Genomic DNA, 24049 nt, shown 5'->3' with positions numbered 1-24049 from the left:
GTGACTTTGGGTTAAAGAGGATAGAGAAAAGAAGGGATAGGATAGTTGGGTAGTTACTGATAGTTGGGCCCGATTCTACATTGTTTGAAGCTTTCACACATTTCCATACTGAGGGCCTAGTGTGAGTAGTGTGAGTTTTCATCAAACACGCTCACTAGTGAGCGCGTCAAAAAATACATTAAATGTATGACGGACTGTATAGCGCCCCTAGCGGGAAACGTTCACAAAATTTTCATACATTTTTATACGTGCTCACTAATCTAGTGAGCACTTTTGATGTGTAAGTAAACTCACACTCAGCCCTCTGACAGAGTAAATTCAAATGAGTAGGTCATCTTCATAGAAACGCACACTGACAAAATTTAGCGGGGATTAGCGAGGAGTGTGTGCGTGCGCGTCGCATACGTATAATATGGCGCGCTCACATACAAACCGCGCTCGGTGCGTTTCTATGAAGATGACCTACTGTATTTGTATTTACTCTGCCTCTGATTACAATCTAAAAGTCGGTGTCGGTGGTCATTAGACGCTAGAAAAATATTTAAAAAAATCATTACCTGCGTCAAGATCTCGCCGACCAGTTTCGGGTGCTCCGCTACTAGATGGCGACGCAACTCGCCCTTCTTGCTCGGCACGCTTGCGCAACACACGCAACAGATGGCGGTAGTAGCGGTATCAGATTCGAAGTACCCCCAGATATCTGTCTGCTTCACGTCTTCCGTGGAGACTTCTGGAAATGAGTCGAGGGTAAAGTCCGGTCGCCGAGCAGATAGAATTTCGTACAATGACCCGAAGATTATTCTTATCACTCGCGCTTAAATTTCTGTCGCGATTGTACGACGGGCGCGCGCAGTGACTGTGCGAGCGCACAGCTATATTACGCGCGAGCGATAAGGATGGGTAGCTTGGGGTCATTGTACGAAATTCTATCTGCTCGGCGACCGAACTTTAGATACTTTAGGAGAAACACATTTATAGGCAAAGTAAATAGAAAATTATACTCTTTGCTAACTTTTTAAGGTTTTCATCTGTGCTAATAAAATTATAACGGTACCAGTACGGTAACAGTTATCGCTTGAGGTCATTTTCAGCTAGATTGAACTAAAGCCAGGTCCGTAACTGCTCGCGTCTTCATTCATTACCGATTCATCAAAATCCGTCCAGCAGTTTTGGAAACATCATCCATCACAAAACTCACAAATAATTTTATAATATTGAAATGTAAAGTCCGGTCGCCGAGCAGATAGAATTACGTACAGTGACCACACTCACTGCGCGGCCGCCCGTCAGTCGCGACATTAATACAAATAATTACACGCGAGCAAAAAGGATGGGTAGCTTGGGGTCATTGCACGAAATTCTATCTACTCGGCGACCGGACTTCATACTAATCATCCAACTACTAAGTACAAGTAGTTCCCAATAAATATCACTGCTATTGGTGGTTTTTTTTTTATGAAATCAAATCAAATTATAATTACTTGGATTTTCGTTTACTGATAGCATTTTTTAAAATAAAACAACAACATAATTATTATTAAAAATATTCACTTTATTGCGCAGAAAATTGTAAAAACCAAACGCTTTATGGCGTTATCACTGGCGTATAATAGCCACCATAATTTAAACCTTTTTCACTTCCAATAAAGTCGAAAATCAATACAAAATTTTCAACATGTTAAACCTTAACCACTTACTTGGAGTCTCTCAGACTCCTCTCTTCTTAAGACTATAAAGTTGTCAAAAGGTAGATTAAGTTGAAAATTTAATTTTTAGTGTTTTATTTAAAAATAAAGAGTACATAATCTAAGAAAGTCATATAAAGCCTAAATCTCTTCCAGCGCATGCGACTAGTGACGACAAGAAAAAAATTGATAATAATACAAAAAAAAATAAATATAAATATTGATAATAATACAAAAAATAATTGATAACTTTTTTCTTTTTTTTAACACAGTTTATAGGGTTGTGTCTTTTGAGCATTTTGTATGTGTTTATTAATTGTGCAAGGTAAATGAAATCATCGTAACTTAAATATACCTACGCTACATGTAGGTTGGAGTCTAGACACTGTTCATTTTGTCATGTATTTTGATATGTAAATGACTGTAACCTGTATGTGTACTTATTGAATAAAATAAAAATAAAATTCAGCGGAGTCTGAGAGACTCCTGGTAGGTGGTTAATGGTTAAGCCTTGTTACATTATTGACTTTGGCTAACATCGTTTCCCTCCGTAGAAATATACGCATCGTTATTTCCTTTCGGTACCGCTTCCGTTATCGTTATAGAATAACCGTTGCTCGGCGCAACGACAACGTTCTGCGATTGGTACGTCAGCTGTGACGTCATCACTTGCTTCACAAAATCAGCTTGGAGTTGATTCGACAATTCTTTGGGTAGCTGTCGTAATAACGACACGAGGTATTTCCCAAATTGGTCCAAGCTATCGCTGGTTTTCTTGGTGTATTGCTTCTGGTACGTGAGCTCGCCTTCTGAGCTATCGTTGTTTTCAGCTATCAACCGTTTCCGTTTCGAAGTAGACGGTTTCCGTTTCCGGTTAGGTTCTATGACGGTGCCTTCGTAGTCGTCTAGGTATATCGCGTTTAGTTCAATTGGTTCTTCGGACTGTAAAAAATAGGATTATCTTAAAAATCTATATCTAAAGTCCGGTCGCCGAGCAGATAGAATTTCGTCCAATGACCCCAAGCTAGCCATCCTTATCACTCGCGCGTAATTATGGGTAGCTTGGGGTCATCGGACGTAATTCTATCTGCTTAGCGACCGGACCAATATTATAAAGCTGAAGAGTTCGTTTGGTTTAACACGCTAATCTCAGAAAGTACTGGACACCGAAGTCCGAACATATTTCAAAAAATATTTTTGTGTTGGATAGCCCATTTATTGAGGAAGGCTTCAGGGCAGGGGTGGCCAACTTGATTAGACATAAGATCTACTGTTTACTAACGAAACCCTGGGGATCTACCACTTACATACTTCTTGAAATTTTAAATGAAACAGCATAGTTTAGTACACCACAATCGTGTAGTATTTTTTCATTTTGTGCCTTGACACAATCGACTGGACTAAAAGTCGCGATCGACCGGTTGGCCCCCCCTGCTTTAGGGTATACTACAGGGTGTCCCAAAAAGTAGTGTCAACTTCAAGCCGAAGCCCACTATAAGGTAGAGCATCACTAGGGCTATCCAAATCACCCCCATGTTTTATACAGGGTGTTGATTTCAATCCTCGCCATATTTATTTAGGTGATCTATTATGACTTATATAAACGCATTATCCACCAAAAAAAAAATTACAAACTAAAGTAGAATTTTTAGCGAATATTTTCCGTGCGACATCAACTGTACTGTGGCTCGTAATACTGCAATACGTTTCAACTGCGGCACCCATCGAGCTACGCGGATCGCTCGCTTATCATGTCTGATAGTCTACTGAAGGAAGCCACGTAAAATAGGTAGTGTAAATAGGTATTTTTGTTTGACTAACTAAAGTTAAAGTTCGTTTTAAATTAGTTTGCTGTTTCCTGTGTGTGTGTGTGTGTGTGTGTATTGGAGCGTACCTACGCGCTTTCCGCCACTACCTACCGCAATCGCGGGAGTATTTTGTACACAAAATTACCAGATTATTTACTCCCTACATAAAAAAAAACACATTCCTTTAAGTTTAGAACTAGGTACCTACTCACCGATGCGACTTCAGATGCGTTTCCACGTGCCCTCCCGTAACAGTAAACCATGTTTACGTACTCACGAGCACTGTACGTATGGTTTGGCATCTTCCTAACACTCACTCACTATTATTACACTCACTATCACACTTTCACACACTAAATACTCAAAACCGCACGAGAAAACAATCAAAAATCGCAAATTTGCAATTAGAAAAGTGCATTCGATGAAATACGTCCATCGAATGTCGTCGTGAATCGGTAGTTATCGTTATTCTTCATTTTCAACTACTTTACGTAATTTTTAACATCAGAAAAGTTTAATTTCGTCAGTTTAGTACAGGAAGTCTATCAACGAATGAGAATGTAAAAGCGGCGGGAAAAATACTTTGTTTAATCTTTGTGAACTAAAGATTCGTCCTATCATTAATGCTCTTAAAGCAAGCTTTCAAAACACTCAAATGCAAATGATTTGTAGATCTTTAATTACTAATCGTTATTATTAAAACGATAAGAATATCAATAAATTTTGGTAGTTATTTCGTGTAATGAAATTACATTCATTTAAAATAATCCCGAACATGATGATGAATTATTTTATGTAAGTTATGAAGAATGGAAGTCTAACCTGAACCTAACTAACATTCGTTCAGGGTATTTAAATTAAACGCCGATAGAAATGAAATTACGTTATTACGGTAGTAGGAAGTAATAAGTACTAGAAAACAGTTATCAAGCAGAGAGGAAGAGAAAAGTTGAAGTTACAAGGCAAGAAATAAGAAAATAGCGATTGAGTACTAGGTATTCTAAATACGAGCTAGATTCGCGGAGCGTGCGCGCGACCTCTGCGTGGATAGCAAAATCGGACTGATGAACAGAGAAAATCGATGATCCACGATTGAGCGCCGGCCGCCCGATGACGCCCGAAACACGAAGATGGGGAAGTACCTATTCCGTGCGAGCCCGATGTCCGTGCCGCGCGCAAGGCGGTGGTATTATTGTATTCAATTACAAGTCACCGCTCCAAATGAAAGATATGAAATTTTCTTTTAAGATATGAAATTTTGTTTAGGTACTGAAATCAATCGAGTTTAAAAACAAAATCTTGTCTTAATTATCTCCTATCGAAAGTGAAGGAACAAGAGTTTGCCAGTGTGTTATTTCTAGGTGTTCAGTTTGCGGTATTAAGTAAGTTAAGTTTTATTTTAATAATTACTATCGTAAAGACGTAAAAGTTATTAAGGTAGAGAGCTGGAAATGTAAGGAATAACGAACCTGTATGAAAGAGCATTATTGTCATCTGTTTACAGTACTTTTGAATGATAAGTAGGTACAAGCTTATCACACACATAAAAGCATGGTTTAATTAAAAAATAATAATAATGTAGGTTCTGTAAAAAAAATTATTTTGCGGAAGGAAGCAAATTCGTGTAAAAGGTTTTTTTATTAATTAAAGAGTACTTAATTAATTAGTTTTTAGAACAACAAATAAACTCGTAACATGATAAGGTGTAAGTAACTAATTTACTCATTACATTTTTAGGGTAGATTTGGATTAAGCTCTGTCCAGTAGTCGTCTTTGAACTCACAGCTGATTGTGGCTGATAGTTGACTGACTCATGGGCGAGCGCGGGTAGTGGGGCGCGGGACGGGGGGCGCAGCGCTTGCCCGGGTCACCGGGTGAGCGCCGCGCGCCGTTTGCGTTGGGGGACTATTCTGCACTGTAGTGGTCGATTATGGAAATCGTAGATATTTAAAAAGTAATAATAAAAAATTTGGAAGTCAGTTTTTTTGCTGATTCGTGATCAGAATAAGCTACTTAATCTACTCCCTAAATATGGCGGGTATTGAAATCAACACCCTGTATGTTCCGCGATTTTTGAAAGTTTTCGAGTTAAAACATAATTATTTTCATCGTGATTATTACCTGATGATCATCATCATCATTATTATCATCATCGATTTCCAACGTCTCCACTTTGGTCTCGTCTTCAATTTCGTAGAGCTGACCGTCGCTTGCTATGAGCATTTTCTTGCCCTAGAACAACAAGAAAAGAATAGAATAAGTCGTTATTGACACGTTAAGCAAGAAAGAAAAACAACACAACACGAATAAAAAAAATACTGATCCACTGACGGCCGAAGGGGCAGCAAGGTTCTGGAGTGGAGGCCGCGTATTGGAAAACGCAGCGTGGGACGTCCACCCACAAGGTGGGCCGACGACATCATAAAGGTAGCAGGAAAGCGCTGGACGCAGGCCGCTACCAACCGGGCAACATGGAAAGCATTGGGGGAGGCCTATGTTCAGCAGTGGACGTCCTGTGGCTGAGATGATGATGACTGAGCCACTGCGCCAATAGGCAGCTTAGCATTTTGGCCTATTCTATTCCACTTTGATCACCTGGCTTTGGTTTCCCAGGTGATAAAAGTGGACTTCAAGCGACAGTTTGGTGTCTTTTAAACACCCATGTATAACATGACCTGGGTGATCAAAGTGGACTATAAATAAATTACACCTCTATATTCTATATAATAGTCAGGAACCACTGCAAGGGTAAAGTCCGGTCACCGAGCACCTAGAATTTCGTCCAATGACCCCAAGCTACCCATCCTATCCTATCCCGGCCGCGGTGTGTGCGAGCGCGACAGCAATATAATTACGCGCGAGCGATAAGGATGGGTACCTTGGGGTCATTGGACGAAATTCTACGTGCTCAGCGACCGGACTTTAATAATATAATTAGTGGGTAAAACTAGAAAGAAACGTTCAATACTTACATCGTGCATATCCTTCAGCTTGACCCCCGGGTGCTTCCTGTACAAATGCTTTTTTAAATTAGTGATAGAAGTCAGGTGAGACAGCTGCCGTTTGCAGATGAGACAGACAGATATCTTGGCCACTTTGTCTATGCATTTGAAGTACAGCCATATTGGAGACCGCTTGTTACTTTCGTTTCTGGAAAATGTATTATTGGTCGCTGGGGGGATACTGGAAGGATTCTTGGGAGATATTAGAGGGACACTAGGTACATAGTAGGGAGGGACACTAGGTACATAGTAGGAGGACACTGAAGGGCCTCTAGGGAGAGACTACTGGGGGTCACTAGAAACAGAGATAACTGAGGGGACACTAGGGCGATACTGAAAGGACATTGGAGGGACACAAAGGAGATACTATAGGGATACTGGAGGGACTAGAGGAATACAGGGACACTAGGGACGTAGTAGGGGAAAATACTGGAGGGACATAATAGGGGGGAGGGGGACTAGACGGACTTAGTATGGAGGGGACACTGGAGGGATATAGTAGGTGGGAGACTGGAGGGACACGGGGGATAGTAGGCGGATACTGGATGGATATTAGAGGAACACTAGGGAAATAATAGGGTGGACACTAGGGAGAGACAACTGGTGGGATACTAGGGAGATTCTAGTGGGACGCTAGAGACATAATAGGGGGACACTGGAGAGACACTAGGGACATAGGAGGGGGCACACTGCAGGGATAGTAGTAACGCTAGGGACGTACTAGGAGGGACCCTGAGATACGCTAGGGACATACTACGGGGGCACTGGAGTTTCTAGGGACGCTAGGGACATACAAGGGGGGGGGGGGGCACTGGAGTTTATAGGGACATACTGGGGGGGGGGGGCACTGGAGAGACTCTAGGGACATAGTAGGGGGAACACTGCAGGGATACTAGAGGGACGCTAGGGACATAGTAGGGTAGGGGGACACTGGAGGAACATCTTGACCATCTTACACTGCGCCATCTAGTCCTAAACTAAGCAAAGCTTGTACTATGGGTCAGAAAACTGACTTAAAAAGGTTTTTTATACATAGAAAACGCCCAGACCAAAGACAAATTCAAACAGATATACTTTTTTAAACGTACATTATACATAGACAACGCCCAATTTCAAACAGTTATTTTCATGCACAAAATGTTTCCATAATCTTAGTTTCGAATTTCCATCTAGTCTGGTCCAATGACCCCAAGCTGTCGCGACTGTGCGACGGGCGGCCGGCCGCAGTGAGTGTGCGAGCGCGACAGCAATATAATTACGCGCGAGCGATAAGGATGGGTAGCTTGGGGTCATTGGACGAATTTCTACGTGGTCGGCGACCGGACTTTAGCTTTGGTCTTTATAAAGATTGGGAACAATGGCCCATAACATGCTACTTTCAGCATCGGCGATGTCGCGACTGTATCGATGAAACATCGCGATTTCACGACTGCATCCGTTCGGACGCGATATGGAAATCGCGCGTTTTAGCGACTGTCGCTGGGTCAAGCTGTTTCGCGTTTTTAAGTGTGCGGGGAATGTTGTGACTACATTCAGCTAAGTGTAGGCGCATACTAGGCGACAGCTCGGCGACTAGACACCCTATTCTAGACAATTTCAAATATTAGCTTTTTGTCGCACCTCCGACGCCATGTGTGCGAAGCTTGAACAAAATTGTCGTCGCGTCTAAGTCGCCGAGCCGTCGCTGTCGCGTTGCCTAGTGTGCGCCTATATCAAAAAGCGGCACGCCGATGCTCAAAATAGCATGTGTTCTGTGGCTATACCACAAGACTCACTCGGCATTATTCTCGGAGTCATCGTTGTCATTCTTTCGACCATCGCTGATATTGTGTTTCCTATGCACATTTTGCACGTGCTTCACCAAGTTCGATACATTAGAGTAAGACATTGATTTCCCACACAGCGCGCATGTGGCTATTTTACTTGCATGGTCTTTAATAGTGAAATAGTTCCATGCAATGCTGTTGCGCTTTCCAGTGTGTATTCTTTTTCGAGTTTCCGTTTCCGAGCTGTAGAAAGGCATTATTTTTAAAGTCTGGTCGCCGAGCACGTAGAATTTCGTCCAAAGACCCCAAGCTACCTATCCTTGTCGCCCACGCGTAATTATATTGCTGTCGCGACTGTGCGACGGGCGGCAGTGAGTGTGCGAGCACAACAGAAATATAATTACGCGCGAGCGATAAGGATGGGTTGCTTGGGGTCATTGGACGAAATTCTGCATGTTCGGCGACCGGACTATATGAAGGATCACATCAACTTTAACATCTGAAGAAATTGTATTGTCTGACAGGATGTCGACTGTGCAGTCAGCGTCAAATAGTCCGTGACACCCAGAGTGGCCAAAAAGTTGACAACACAACCTTATTTCAATGAGGGCTATCGTTTTTATACTTAACAGTTGGCACCCGTGGCGATTGACAGGACCTTACTCTACAGTGGCGCCATCTTGATGAGTGCAAATCCTCCTACGACTTTCGCGCTCACCAGTTGGTGCCACTGTCTTCGCTACTAGCAAGTGACAGGACCTTACTCTACAGTGGCGCTAACTGGTGAGCGCTAAAACGATAGCCCTCATTGTAACAAAGACGTGTTGCGAACTTTTTGGCTACTTTAGGTGTCACTAACAATTTGAAGCCGATTGTACTACTTTGTCTAACCAAAGCACCGGTTTTGATTACAATTAAATACCATAATTGATTTTAAATAGGACTAAAATCATTAGAACTGTTGATAAAGCTTACAGTCAGCGTGACAGTGGCGCGACGTGAATGCAACGTCACGTAGGCTGGTTTAAGTGTCACGCGGACCTTCCGCACTGACAGTCCGCGTGACACTATAACCAGCCGTATAGTTTGAAGAAGCCACAAAGAAGCTCACTCTCTCTGATCGTTTCTTAATTTTTTTTCAAGATTTAATTATACAAGGTGGCGTTGGGCGTTGACTCATGACCTATGAAACTAATCGCAACTTAACCCGCGCGAGTTTTAGCTTATTATAGGTCCTAAGAGACGTAACATCGCACTTAGGTCGCCTCACAGTCACTCACCCGTATTCACAAACGATGCTTGCTTAAGTTAATCAGAAAATCGAACGCACAGCGTTGAATAGAAAGCTGTGATTGGTTCACCCTGTACTTCCACGCGCACTGTGAGACCTTATACAGAGTAAATACAAATGAGTAGGTCATCTTCATAGAAACGCACCGAGCGCGGTTTGTATGTGAGCGCGCGCCAATACGTGTATGCGGCGCGCACGCACACACTGACAAAATTTATTTTATTTTTATTTTATTTATATTTCGGGGCAACTCACCGCTAATCAACGTTAAATGGCAATGCCAGATTTTGTATGGAAGGTGGCGTCTTGTTTTTTTCGCGCGGCCATCGACCAAACTTTGTTTTTTGATTACAAAATAGTGTAATAAACCAAACTTACTATGACATCTATACCTCTAAACTCAGTCTGAACTGAGTTACGAGCATTAGAAGTTAGATGATTTACATACTACATTTGCTTTTTCGCGCAAGTTTTTTAAGAAATTGCAACAAAATATTGCGCTATTTTTTATTGCGCTGATTCTGCTCCACACTGATGTCTGGAGCCTTTAATGGATGGTATTGTTTGTTTACACATACAATGTCACTATTTTGTTGCAATTTCCTACAAAACTTGCTCGCAAAAAGCAAATCTAGTATGTAAATCATCAAACTTCTAAAGCTCGTAACTCAGTTCAGACTGAGTTTAGAGCTATACATGTCATAGTAAGTTTATTACACTATTTTGTAATCAAAAAACAAGGTTTGGTCGATGGCCGCGCGAAAAAATAAAGACGCCAGTTTCCGGCATTGTCTTTTTGTCAGTGTGTGCGTGCGCGCCGCATACGTATTGGCGCGCTCACATACAAACCGCGCTCGGGCGTTTCTATGAAGATGACCTACTCATTTGTATTTACTCTGCCTTATAGTAATGTTTGTAAATATAGGTGACTGACACTTTGTAACTAAAGAACCAACTCACTTCTTGCCTTGAGCCTCAGAACTAAGTTTCCTCTTTTTCCCGCGGTGCTTATTGTCGACATGTTTCATAAGATTCGAGACACTACTGAAATAGGAAACTGATTTGTCACACTGCTTACACTTCGCTATGCATCTGACAGAGTCTTGAACTGTGAAGTGTTTCCATGCGATACTTGTCTTGCGCCTCCTTCCGTCTTTTACGTTTTCTGTTTCCGTACCCGATCTGTTGGATTATTTTTTTTATCTTACAAGAACAATATTTAGTTTACTAAACTTATTAATGCAAGTTCAAAGTATGTATAAACAGTATAATATGGCACAAAATCGCGCTGGAGTTACAAAGATGCTGAGTTAAGTCCGGCCGCCGAGCAGATAGAATTTCGTACAATGACCCCGAGCTACCCATCCTTATCGCTCGCGCGTAATTATATTGCTGTCGCAATTCTGCGAGCGCGACAGGAATATAATTAGCGATAAGGATGGGTAGCTTGGGATCATTGTACGAAATTCTATCTGCTCGGCGACCGGACTTTAGACTTAAATCAAGTACAGTTCGCGAGGCCTAAACTGAGCTTTGCATTTGTGCGAGACACACATGGATAGTGTAGGTGTGACAGTTTATATTACCGCTTTTTGGCTATCGGTCTGGGGCGCAAGACCGCCGCGCTTCAGTCACACTTCACCTCTTGCCCTAGTAGCAGCGTGACGTGTTTAACTCTTTGTATTTAGTTTTTGTGTTAATTTTTTCCATACAAACATTTTTGCGATTTTTTTAAGTTTTATCTCTCACTCTACTTTTGGTAATCACACACACAAATGCAAAGTCGCCGTTGCCGTTGTTGTCGGCCGTTTGGTGTAGTGGTTCAGAACGGACTACTATGCCGAGAGGTCCCGGGTTCGATTCCCGGCCGGGCAGAAATTGGAACGATGAATTTTAATTTCTGCGAGGGGTCTGGGTGTTTTCTATGTATAATATGTATGTATTTACAAAAAAAAAGTATTTAAGTATGTTTATATCCGTTGTCTAGTACCCATAGTACAAGCTTTGCTTAGTTTGGGGCTAGCGGCGCAGTGTAAAATGTCCAAGGATATTTATTATTATTATGACTCACTTCTCGGATTCCATATCGTCATTTCTACCATCTTGCTTCTCTTTCTGGACGCCATGCGCTCTTATCGTATGGTTCATTAGGTTAGCAGTCGTAGTAAAGTACGAGAAAGAATTGTGACACACGTTGCACTTTGCAATTTTTTTGACAGGGTTTTCGATAGTGAAGTGCTCCCATACAGCACCTTTTTTCCTTCTGTCCTTTGAGTGTGTAACGTTTTCTGTTTCATTTTCGGAACTGCTATCATCTTCCTTCTCTTTTTGGACGCCATGGAAACGTCTGAAGTGATTCATCAAGTTAGCCGTCGTACTAAAGTACGAAAAAGAATTGTGACACACGTTGCACTTTGCAATTTTTTTGACAGGGTTTTCGATAGTGAAGTGCTCCCATACAGCACCTATTTTGCTTCTGTCCTTTGAGTGCGTAACGTTTTCTGTTTCATTTTCGGAACTGCTGCTATCATCTTCCTTTCCTTTTTGGACGCCATGAATGCGTCTCAAGTGATTCATCAGGTTAGCCGTCGTACTAAAGTACGAGAACGACTTGTGACACACCTTGCACTTTGCAATTTTTTTGACAGAATCTTTAATAGTGAAGTGCTCCCATACAACACCTTTTTTCCTTCTGTCATTAGAGTGTGTAACGTTTTCTGTTTCATTTTCCGAACTGCTGCTATCATCATCCTTTTCTTTCTGGACGCCATGAAAACGTCTGAAGTGATTCATCAAGTTAGCCGTAGTACTTAAGTACGAGAAAGACTGGTTACACACGTTGCACTTCGCAATTTTTTTGACAGGGTCTATGATAGTGAAATGCTCCCATACAGCACCTATTTTGCTTCTGTCCTTTTGGTCGGTAACGTTTTCTGTTTCATTTTCTGAACTGCTATCATCTTCCTTCCCTTTCTGGACGCCATGCGCTACTATCGTATGGTTCATCAAGTTAGCAGTCGTAGTAAAGTACGAGAAAGAATTGTGACACACGTTGCACTTTGCAATTTTTTTGACAGGGTTTTCGATGGTGAAATGTTCCCATACTAAATTTTTCCTGCGTCTAGTTTTCTTTCTGTCATTTAAGTGTGTTACGTTTTCTGTTTCATTTTCGGAACTGCTGCTATCATCTTCCTTCCCTTTCTGGACGCCATGAAAACGTCTGAAGTGATTCATCAAGTTAGCCGTCGTACTATAGTACGAAAAAGAATTGTGACACACGTTGCATTTCGCAATTTTTTTGACAGGGTCTGTGATAGTGAAGTGCTCCCATACAGCACCTATTTTGCTTCTGTCCTTTGGGTGTGTAACGTTTTGCGTTTCAGTTCCCGAACTGTTGGAAGAGATTTTTCTTTTATCTTACAAGTCTTGTCTTAAGACTCTGTTACACAGCTGGCGTGACAGCAGCGCAATGTCAACGCGATGTTATGCTTCAATCACAACAACGCGTGCAGAACGCCATCGCCGGCGCGATCATTGGCTTATGATCGCACCGGCCAATAGGGATCTACACGCGTTGGTGTGGTTGAAGATTTAGTTGTCGCATTTATATCATCTATTTTCTGCAAATAGGCTTTTAAAAAGCGCTTTTAAGAAGCTTTGTCTGTTGTCTCTTAATCATGTGACATAGGCCCGGTTTCTACCAAATCGAAGTTTGAATAACCAATCAGATTTCATTATTTCCTCCGCTCAACCACTCAACTCAGCTTTGGTTCGGAAAACTGGGCCTCGATTGCGCAAAAATTTTCAGCTGCAACGCGACTGGACGACGAACGAAAATCAGCTATTTGACAAATCCTGAAGATTAAACGGAAACGGAGCGCAACTGGAGATAAGTGCGAATGAATTGGAGACATTACAAATTAGTGCAATCGGGGCCCTAATTCAAACACAACTCCGCTTTGGTAGAAATCGGGCCTTAGCTACAGTCTGGTCTGTGAGCACGTAGAATTTGGTCCAATGACCCCAAGCTACCCATCCTTATCGCTCGCGCGTAATTATATTGCTGTCGCGACTGTGCGACGGGCGCCCGCAGTGAGTGCGCGAGCCCAACAGCAACATAATTACGCGCGAGCGATAAGGATGGGTAGCTTGGGGTCATTGGACAAAATTCTACGTGCACACAGACCGGTCTTTAGACCACTGTCAAATCACGCGCCTACATCGCGCTGTGGTCACGTCAGAGGCTAAAACCACTCACTTCTCACATTCCGTCTCATCATCATCATGAGTGTCTTTCTTTTTCTGGCCGCCATGTTTGTTTCTAAAATGTCTCACCAGGTTAGTTCTGGTGGTCAAGTACGACAAAGACTTGGCACACAGATTGCACTTCGCTATGCATTTGACAGAGTCTTGGATTGTGAAGTGTCTCCATGCGACACTTGAGTTGCGCCTCCTTCTGTCATTTGGTATTACGTTTTCTGTGTCCGTTCCCCAGCTGTTGGATTATTGTTCTGTTATCTTAAAAGTCTAAGGCACAAGATTTAATTTACTAAACTTATAATAAGCAAGTTTATAACTGTGTATAAATTGAATATGGCACAACGCTGGAGTTACATCAAATGCCGTGTAAAGCCCAGTCTGCGAGCACTTAGAATTTTGTCCAATAACCCCAAGCTACCCATCCTTGTCGCTTGCTGTCGCGACTGTGTGACGGGCGCTCGCAGTGAGTGTGCGAGCGCGACAGCAACATAATTACGCGCGAGCGATAAGGATGGGTAGCTTGGGGTCATTGGACAAAATTCTACGTGCTCGCAGACCAGACTATAGACTAAAACTAAGTACCTACAGGTCGCGAAGCCTAAGCTCAACTTTGCATTTGTATGTGCACATGGATAGTGTAGATGTGACAGTTTATTTTATATTATAGATCGTTTCATCCACGAAGACGCGCCCCACCAATTTTTGGTCGAGGGAAGCGCGGGGTGCGGGGAGTTTGATGATCCGAGCAATCCGAGCGTCATTATTATAGTGTGCGTGTGCACTTATTATGGATAATTTAACGTGTTTATTTATTCGATTACCGATAACACTCAAACATTGGCGGAAGAATGGTGGGGCGCGTCTTCGTGGATGATACGATCTATACAGCTTTTTGGCAATCGATCTGAGGTGCAAGTCCACCGCGCACACTTCACCTCTTCTACAGGTACGACTACGAGTTTAATTCTTAATAATTAGTTTTTGTGTTAAATATTTCTATAGGTACAAACATTGGGTCACTCAAATGTAAAGCTCAGCTTACGCCTCGCGAACTGTATGTAAGTGACTCACTTCTCACAATCTGTTTCATCATCATCAACAACACGCGTGACTCTCTCTTTCTGGACGCAATGCTTGTTGCTCCAATGTTTCTTGAGGTTGCTCGTCGTACTTAAGTAAGATAACGTGTGGTCACACACCTTGCATGTAGCTATTTTTTTGACATTGTCTTTTACAGTGAAGTGCTCCCACACGGCGCTACTTTTGGACCTTTCGTAAGGTTTTTTGTATATCTCTGACCCTTTCATGGTATCTGTTTCAGATCTGTAGGATGATTGATTTCTATTGCTGGCGTGTCGATCACAACCTTGGTGTCAGATATGATTTTATATTTAATCTTTGGTTTTCAACACGTTTGAAGATGTCTTGACAATTCAATGATATTGAGTAAATGGTATTGACATATGGTACAATTGCACATGCTCATTACTAGCACGAGAGCATACTACTATTAAGCAATGAGGGTTTTCGCGATTGAAAAATCCGCCAGATAGCAATACGTAGACGCGAGGTCCCACAGATATGGATAGATGCAGCATGTGTCAAAAATTGTATGAAGCCGAGCGTGCCACTTTTTAAACGTCATTAGTGTCATTTTAGCGAATTTTAGTGATTGCCGCAACGTAAAAGTAATCGTATCATCGTACTGCATTTGCAAAGTCATCGAATGATATCGTGTGACTCGATTCGAAAATTAATTAATTCCGATAAAACTGATAATTTGTTAAATACAAAACCAAAAACATCTTTATTTACCTTTTTAAAATAAATTAATTCTTACAAATCGTCAAATCTCGTTATTTTTTTTTACCCTACCAGCGTTTCAAGACATTTTGTGAAGTGCATGAATACATGCATCAGTGTGTGTCTTATTGTTATGAGTAAGTACGGTTCCTTGGGATCGGTATGAGTGCACCACATACAGGGACCATGGTTTTAATTCTTAAGAGTACATCGCAGGATATGTATGTATTAAAAACAATGCTACTTTATACTTCTTCTACTGCTGGGTCATTCCATCGTTTCGGGTGTTACGTTCGTACACACATATTCAAGAATTTCTTGTATTTTGAAATAGTATTTTAATAACATTAGTGCCTTAATCTGTCCGTTTTTAGTTGTTTTATCTAAATAATAAAGTTTGTACAGCTTAGAATGTAGGATAACGAAAATATGAGTCGAAAAGTGTGCGTTTCGGGCGTTACGAGATTTTGCCTCTATGTTCTGACTGTTGCTGCATTTACTCGAAATTTAGCGAATTTTCTTAAGGAATTGTACCTAAAACTTACAGGACTTCTAAAGTATGAAATTTACAAACCATGTAACATACAATCACTGTTACATAAAACGTTTTACTATTTTTTTATAAATTTTTTCTTTGTTTCGGTTGTTACAATGGTTCTGTTTCGGGTGTTACGAGTACGAAAATGCAACGCGTTTTATCGATAAAATCGGTGTTTTATTAGTCTCTAGGTACTACAAAATAAGGAGTACAACAAATTAACACAAATAGAGCGAATTCTAGTTTGAAATTACGAAGCATCTTTTCTTAAAAAATATACAAAGTTCAAGTTTAATTTTTCCTCAGAATATAGCTTTTTCTATTGTTTTTGGCTTGAGATAGCATTACTTTAATTTCTAATTACGATTTTTAATGGAAATGTCAAATATCGAGACTTTTTAGCAATACCTTAATTTTAGTGTTAAGTCGACATTTCAAAAATGTCTTAAATAGAGATATATGACTCCTTTTCCGACGCCAGCGCTAGTGGGAGGTCGAAGGACCCTCACAGTAATACTTTTTGACTTCTCCAAGCAATATACACACATTATCGACATATAAATAAAAATGTAATACCCAATGATATTATATAAAAACAAAAGCAGATATGTTATAAGCGCTCGCGCTGTGAATACTCAAATACGTCCCAATTGGGACGTCTTGTGTTTAGTCTTCGTGTGGCCTGCGTCGTGCGCAATCGCGTGCGTACCACACCGTAAGTTCCTGTTCTTACCAAAATAAATAAAAAATGCCATCGTGTGTGTTTCGAAAGTGTACCAATTATGACTCTAAAGTAAACAAAATACAAGGGATCTCTTACCACATGTGATTATGCAAAATTATTTAGTATTTATATTTTCAATTATTTATGCAAACAATCAAGACGCCATGCGCCATGTTCAAGTTAAGAAAGAGAAAGCGATCTTGTTTTGACGTTAGAGCGATAAGGATGCGTGCGCTGCGGACATAGATTAGTTAGTGCAGAATCGTTAAAACTATAGCTATCTCTTTCATTTGCGTGCTATTTCGTATCTTTTGTTTCACTTATCAGTTACATTTGTCAATGTGTGCAATTTGGAATAGCTCGGCACGGATTCAAATCGTAATTTCTATGAACGTAACATATCTATAGTTCTTTAATATCATTGGTAATACCCGAAACGTTTCGGGTGTTACAGTTTTTAATTAAGAAAGAAACATACTAAATTAGTATCATGCTCAGATATTAGTTAGTATTTGAAATCATTACTACCATGACCTTACTTTTACCAAATATTGTTATCCTAATCCATGTGTAAGGTAGGTACAATAATAAAACAAATACCTGTTTTTTTGTTTCGGGTGTTACATCGCCGAAGTAACAAGAAAACACACTTAAAACTTGATGATTATCAATTTTTTTGGGACTATGGCGCTATCTACCAATACTATGATAAATACCCTCAAATCATATAGTGGCAAAACGTTTCACAGATTGATAGTTTTTTTTATAAATCGTATTACCAATAATTAGAGAGAAAATGATCATTCAGACAGTTGACTTAAGTATAGACTTTGAAGACTAATAACTTAAAAATTACTTGTTTCTTTCAGATTTTTTTTTGTTGCACATTATAATTTGGAATGTTTACTTTCAAAATTCATCAGATTTAATGCGAAAAGAACATATTTAGTTTTTCACCCTCGGTAACATTTGTCATGGAATGACCCTGCTACTTTATTCTAATTAATTATTTATTACTTGTGCTGTTAATTACAATTCTCAATTCGTAAATAATTTCTTCTTTCTACCGTGTTTGTACTACTGTCCTCGTAAAATCATCGTAACCGATTGTTGTAATCGGATTACATGAACATCACTCGACCATGTATGTCCATTTGGACATATCGGAATGGCACGCTTTGACGATCAACTTGCTGTATCTACTCTAATCCATATCTGTGCGAGGTCCAAATACTGCATGATTGGTTATTTTTGACATGACATTGACAGATATGTCAAAATCCACCAATCATGCAGCATTTGGACCTCCCGTCTACGTATTGCCATTTGGCGGATTTTTCAATCGCGAAAACCCTCATTGCTACTCAATAGCTGTATCGAAACATTGCTAAAGTCCGGTCGCCGAGTAGATAGAATTTCGTACAATGACACTGTGCGACGGGTGGCCGCAGTAAGTGCGAGCGCGACAGCAACATAATTACGCGCGAGCGATAAGGATGGGTAGCTTGGGGTCATTGTACGAAATTCTATCTGCTCGGCGACCGGACTTAAATATTGAGTATGCTCATTTCAAGTTGTTCGAGCACGCTTGTTTTAAGCATGCTAATAAGCATGACATTTTATAAGCATAAGTGTAACTGTTCCATAAGACGTATTGACGAAGATGTCCCAAAAGAATCGAAAGAATAAAGTTAAATTCTATATTATTATGAAGGCCTTTTTCAGGGAGTCCAATGACAGTAACTTACAGTATGAATAGGCACTTACAGGGCAGATATGTACCATCCTAGACAGCATCTTACTTAACACCAGGTGCGATTGCGGTCAAATATCTGCCTTGTCAAGCATAAAAAAAAAACTTTTCCCCAGGACAAACTTGACCTTCACTGGTTAGTAGCGGCGGTCAAGCTGTAGATCCTGGCTACACAGGAGTTGCAGAGGTGGAAACGAGAGGTGGAAATAGTCCTACAGCCCTAGCACCACATGGTGACAAGTTTTGACATACCCCACTAAATATTAACTTAAATGAGTTTTTTTTTCTGTTATGTGGTCGCGAGTTCGATAACCGCACAATATACTGGTCTGGTCTGGGCGTTTTCTATGGTTAAGTATAAGTATTACGTAATAAAAATGTCTAAAATTATTTTTAAACATTGTCCGGAACCTTAATTAGTTTGGGGCTAAATTCCGGTCGCCGAGCAGATAGAATTTCGTATAATGACCCCAAATTCTATCTCGGCGACCGGACTTTAATTGACTAGATAAAACTTATGATAAAATCTATTTGTTAGTAAATATTCATTAATTTGCAATTTGTTTTACAGTGAAATTTTAAGACATGCATGTAATGTAAATAACTAAAGAATTGTTACAACGATCGCTATTTAAGCAGTTTTATTCCCTTTTTGTGTCCCAATCACCAAAAGATTTTTATGTTTTAAAATAAAAACAAAGATTATTAGCAATTTGTATTGCACAAATTACTAATAGTCCCGTTAGCCCCTCGTGTTAAGCTAAATAAGCTTGTGTTACGAGTGGGCTCACCACAATAGTCGAGCGGCGGTAGGATTCGAACCCGCATTCCTCGGATCTCGAGTCGCCCAGTCCGACCCCTTCACCGTTCGGCTATCGTAGCTATAAAAACAAAATCAATTTTCAAAACAAAGATATAAAAATGAAATTAGAAACTTAAATCTACATTAGATTAAATTTTTAGTCGGCCATTTAGTAGGTATAGTGGTTCGTAACGTAACGGATTATTAAGCCGTGAGGTCGCGGGTTCGATTCCCGCACAGTACAAATTGTGTGCATGAAAATATTTGTTTGTATTGGTCTGGGTGTTTTCTATCTAATAAGTATGTATTTACAAAAATAAATTTAAAAACATTGTCTAGTAAGTACCTATAGTTTATACTTTTGCTTAGTTTTGGACTAGAGGCGCCGTGTAAAAAGTCCAAGGATATTTATTTATAATAGAAAAATTATGGTAATTATTAATTTAAAACTTAATAGCTGTTATCACTCTGGTAATAAAATCTGTCCAATAGATTTACCTGTACCTTTTTTATTCTAATTTGTATAATTTAAAGCAATAACTTTTATTTTATTTTAACGGACTCACTTGATGCCTTCCGTCTCAGAGTCATCTGCAACGACAAACTCTTCGTCATGCTCGCTTGCAACACCGTGTTTCCTTCTCACATGCTTCATCAGATTCGAGACGGAGCTCAGGTAGGAGCACACACACTCGCACAGCTTGCAAGTGGCTATACGACGGACTGGATCTTTGATCGTAAAGTAGTCCCAAGCAGCGCTTGTCCTGTGACCACCGCTCATATTCACGCTGTTGGATGAGAATGGATTTGTATCAGGATTTATTTTAACGGTTGAATTTTAATTTTTTACGAACAATTTTTAATTTACCTCAAGTCATTGTCGTCATCTTCGTTATTTGTGACGTTAAAGAACTCGGTGTTCTCTATATCCGCGTAATGCCGTCTCTTAAGATGTTTGGCCAGGTTCGACGATGTGGTCCGATACGAGAATTGTTCTTTACATAAAATGCACACCGCTAGCCGTTGTTCCTCGTCAATTATTTCAAAGTACTCCCACGCCCCGTTCCGGAGTATCTTTCTTTTATCGATTGGGACATCTTCCTCACTAAAAACATAAGTTTTCTTACTATATTTGTACTTAGAATTGTCAAGGCATCTTAATCAGTAATGCTTCATGTCTGACACCAAGAGTGATACAGCCAGCCTGCATACACATTTATGTACATAATTGTAACGATGAAAGTTTTCAAATGACATAAGTGTACCTAAAAGCCCTCACAGAATATAGAATTTTAATTGTCTTGATAGTTAGGTTCGCTTAAAATTTTTCTGAGCAATAATTTGGCCGATAACTAATTGGTGTAATATGCATAATATTGACTATTTGCCCAACTATTAGCCGACAAATATTCTGTAATCTGTGGGGTGTTTAAGTTCTAAAATATAATTTATTTAGAAATGTAAAAAAATTAAATGAACGTCAAGGAATTAACTGAATTAGGTAGGTACTTTTAATACAAACTTTTTAGACCTGTATGGTTAGGACATCTAAATTCATGAAATCAAAATTGGCAAATGCTAGTACCTAGGTATTGTAAATTACTGTGCAAATTAACTACCTACTGTTACACAGAAACTTTTTCAATTAATTTTATGTAGAAAAAAAAATCCCGCCATATTCATTTTAGAGGTTATGATTACAAAAAAAAAAACTTACCCGGCGTCCTCTAGATATGTCTCCAGCTCCTCAATGGTCTCCCCTTCATCATCAGAGATCTTTGAAAGCATATCTTCATCATCACCGTGCTTCCTTGCTAGATGTTTCTTCAAATTGGTGATGCTAGTCCGGTAGGACAACAGCTTGAAACAAATATTGCATGTAGCAGTTCGGTCCCTGTCATTTGCGATCTCAAAATGCTTCCAAACACCACTCTTTTTGATGTTTTCATGACTTTCATCATCACTACAAAATAAAAATTCTAATAGTTAAGACTTTACTTGAACGATGTAAACAATAACAATTACAGTGAAATCACAGATATTATGGAACTAGTACAAATAACGGAGGAATTTATTACGTACCGATCGTCGTCCATTTTGGCTGGGCTGTGGCACTGTGACGTAATGTTGCCAGGATTAGTTTTTAATTTGTACACTCGGTTTCATTTTAAAACCTACAAAAAATCAATTTTGCATTTTGCTACTCTGCGCTTTCTAATCAAAACAGCTGTTTTTCTAATAAGTTACTTACTCAAAAAATATTTTAGTACCTACAGTAAATTCATTAAATAAAAATGTGCATGCGAAATGTGGCTCGATTGATACGGAAAACTTCTCAAATTTCGGATTTATCAACCCCTAAAAATTGAGCAGTTTTGTAATAATTTATTGATTCTTTGAATTAAAATTTTATTTCAGTTTTATTTAACTAAAATTATTTATTCATTGTAATTTTTTAAATGCCATAATGTATCTACCAAGTGTGCCAGGTCTCCAGCACGTGTTTTGTCCTACACAATAAACAAGAACAAGACTGTCACCATTTTTTGTAGACGATTTTGTTGAATGTTGAAATGTTTTTATTGATTGTGTAGAGCAAAACACGCGCTCGAGACCCGACTTAGGCTGCGTTTCCACTAGAGATGTGCGAGGATGTATAGCGAGGGATGTATTTGTAAAAAACCAATAAAATCGCCTAAGTGCTTATGTTGTAAATAATAATAATGTCTAAATTAATGGACAGATTTTAAATATTTAATCTATTCAAAATAAAATAGTACCTAATTAGGTTAATAATATAATAAAATTGTACGAATAGAAATTAACAACAGAACAGCTAACTCCAAAAACACAAAAAAGTTACTAAATGTGTACGATTTCGGAAAATACTACACGACCACACACTTGGAGCCGCGCTTTGTCTGTCACGCAGTTTCGATACGTTCCGTTTTACGCAGCGTTAACATAGTTATTTGTTTATGATAGGGACTTTATGGACGGCACAAGACAAAAACTTTTAATTATGATTTATGAACTAGCTTTTGCCCGCGGCTTCACCCACGTGAAAATCAGTTTGTCAATATTGTCATAAATTATAGCCTTTATGTAATGTAATCATGTTAATAGAAGTTATAAACGATAATACTGCAACTGTAAAGTTTCATCAAAATCTGTTCAGTACAATCCACACAAACTTTCGTAGCGTGGTTTTAATATTAAGCTAAAAAAATAGTATTTCAAAACAATAAACATAGTTTGATGGATATGGATGGGTTGTTTGTTGGTGAAATTAATTTTATGTCTTTTTCACAGTAGCACAATCATCACCAGTTAAACCCTTCAAAAAGAGGCTGACAGAAGTGATCGAATTTCTTGCGTTCTGCTTTATTGGCCCAATTTGTTGTCTCGATAAAAGGTTAGAAGTAGAACTACTCTATCTGAGAAGTGTAGAATCACCTTTTAAAGCCTATTTTTATTTTAGACTTTATGTTTCGTTCGATGGTTATACTCAAGTACAGTCAAGAGCACAACAGAAATGGATAGGTTTGCTACAAAATAGCCCCTGTTACAACAGCAATAAGATACCACAGTGATTATCTTGATCTGATGTCATAATATGTACCAAAAAATATTTATTAAATCCTGGGTTTTCCTACTTCTTAACTACCTATATTTGATTCTCGCTCATGCGCAAATTGATTAGGTATAAGTTATAACGTGGTGGTTCATCATGCGTCTCTTTCTCAGTGATTAGACGTCAAGGTCAATTTATTTAACTCCCATTTGGGCTTTAAATTAAGAAGTTTGATAAAACTCAATAATCTTAGTAGCTTTTGCCCGCGCTTTTGTATTTTGTTTGTCACAGTAATGCTTATCTAAATTAAATAAAATCCTAATCTTTCTTTGCGTCTCACACTATCACCGTACCAAATTTCATCAAAATCGGTTCAGTGGTTAAGTGAGAAAAGATTAGGTACAGATAGAGTTATTTTTGCATTTTAAATACTTATTAAGTTAGAATAATATTATTATCACACAAAAGCCAAAGTACGCTAGATAATGAAATAAGGGCTACTTTAGGAATCCACGCGTTTATTCAATTTGATCCCCTTTTATCTATTCAAAGGACATCTCAGAACAGTATGCCAGGTTTTTTGAACTCCAAAAGTGTGTACCTGTTCACTAGGGATGATATGGATATGTAGTTTCGGTTACCGGATATCCAAAAGTTTCGGTTACGGTTACGGATATCTGTGCTTTAGAATGCAATTTGCAATAGTTGTCCAACACGGTTCATTCATAGCCGCACACTGTACATCGAATAAAAGTCGTGCTAGTTACACCACTTATAACTCAAGAACGGCTGAACCGATTTAGCTGAAAATTGTCAGGGAGGTAGTTTAGAGCCAGGAGAAGGACATAGGATACTTTTTATCCCGTTCGAAATAAAAAAGTCTGCTTATTTATTGCCATTAAGGTGGAACAAAGTTCGCCGGGTCAGCTAGTAATGCTATAAAAAAAAAACAATTTAAACTGCCTACAAAAACCGGTTTTGAATCGGTTACGGTTTCAGATATTTTTTTATTTCCGAAAGTTTTCGGTCCCCTTTTATCTATT

General features: G+C 39.5%; 2 protein-coding genes across 4 annotated transcripts in view; both read right to left on the bottom strand.

The window, feature by feature from the left end:
- LOC135085981 (uncharacterized) overlaps positions 1–24049 on the bottom strand; it is a 52487-nt gene that overhangs the window by 4313 nt on the left and 24125 nt on the right. Inside the window, exon 2 of the mRNA XM_063980768.1 lies at positions 558–730. Coding sequence (XP_063836838.1) covers positions 558–730 — 173 coding nt within the window. The remainder of the gene's footprint in view (positions 1–557; positions 731–24049) is intronic.
- LOC135085974 (uncharacterized) overlaps positions 882–24049 on the bottom strand; it is a 100463-nt gene continuing 77295 nt past the window's right edge. Inside the window, exons 2-9 of one of the 3 annotated variants that reach the window (XM_063980755.1) lie at positions 21515–21606; positions 21150–21395; positions 14884–15135; positions 13811–14047; positions 11624–12943; positions 6466–6643; positions 5615–5725; positions 882–2627 (exon numbers count right to left, since the gene is read on the bottom strand). In XM_063980755.1, the coding sequence (XP_063836825.1) occupies positions 2205–2627; positions 5615–5725; positions 6466–6643; positions 11624–12943; positions 13811–14047; positions 14884–15135; positions 21150–21395; positions 21515–21528 (2781 nt within the window). In that variant the 5' untranslated portion in view covers positions 21529–21606 and the 3' untranslated portion in view covers positions 882–2204. Of the gene's footprint in view, positions 2628–5614; positions 5726–6465; positions 6644–11623; positions 12944–13810; positions 14048–14883; positions 15136–19998; positions 20221–20300; positions 20538–21149; positions 21396–21514; positions 21607–24049 lie in introns of all 3 variants that reach the window. The other 2 variants (XM_063980757.1, XM_063980756.1) reach the window with 2 other exon arrangements.

This window comes from Ostrinia nubilalis, chromosome 30 (genome assembly GCF_963855985.1).
Source record: "Ostrinia nubilalis chromosome 30, ilOstNubi1.1, whole genome shotgun sequence".
NCBI classification, from domain to species: domain Eukaryota; kingdom Metazoa; phylum Arthropoda; class Insecta; order Lepidoptera; family Crambidae; genus Ostrinia; species Ostrinia nubilalis.
Note: the sequence above shows the minus strand (reverse complement) of the source record. Positions and strands in the feature narration are given on the sequence as shown.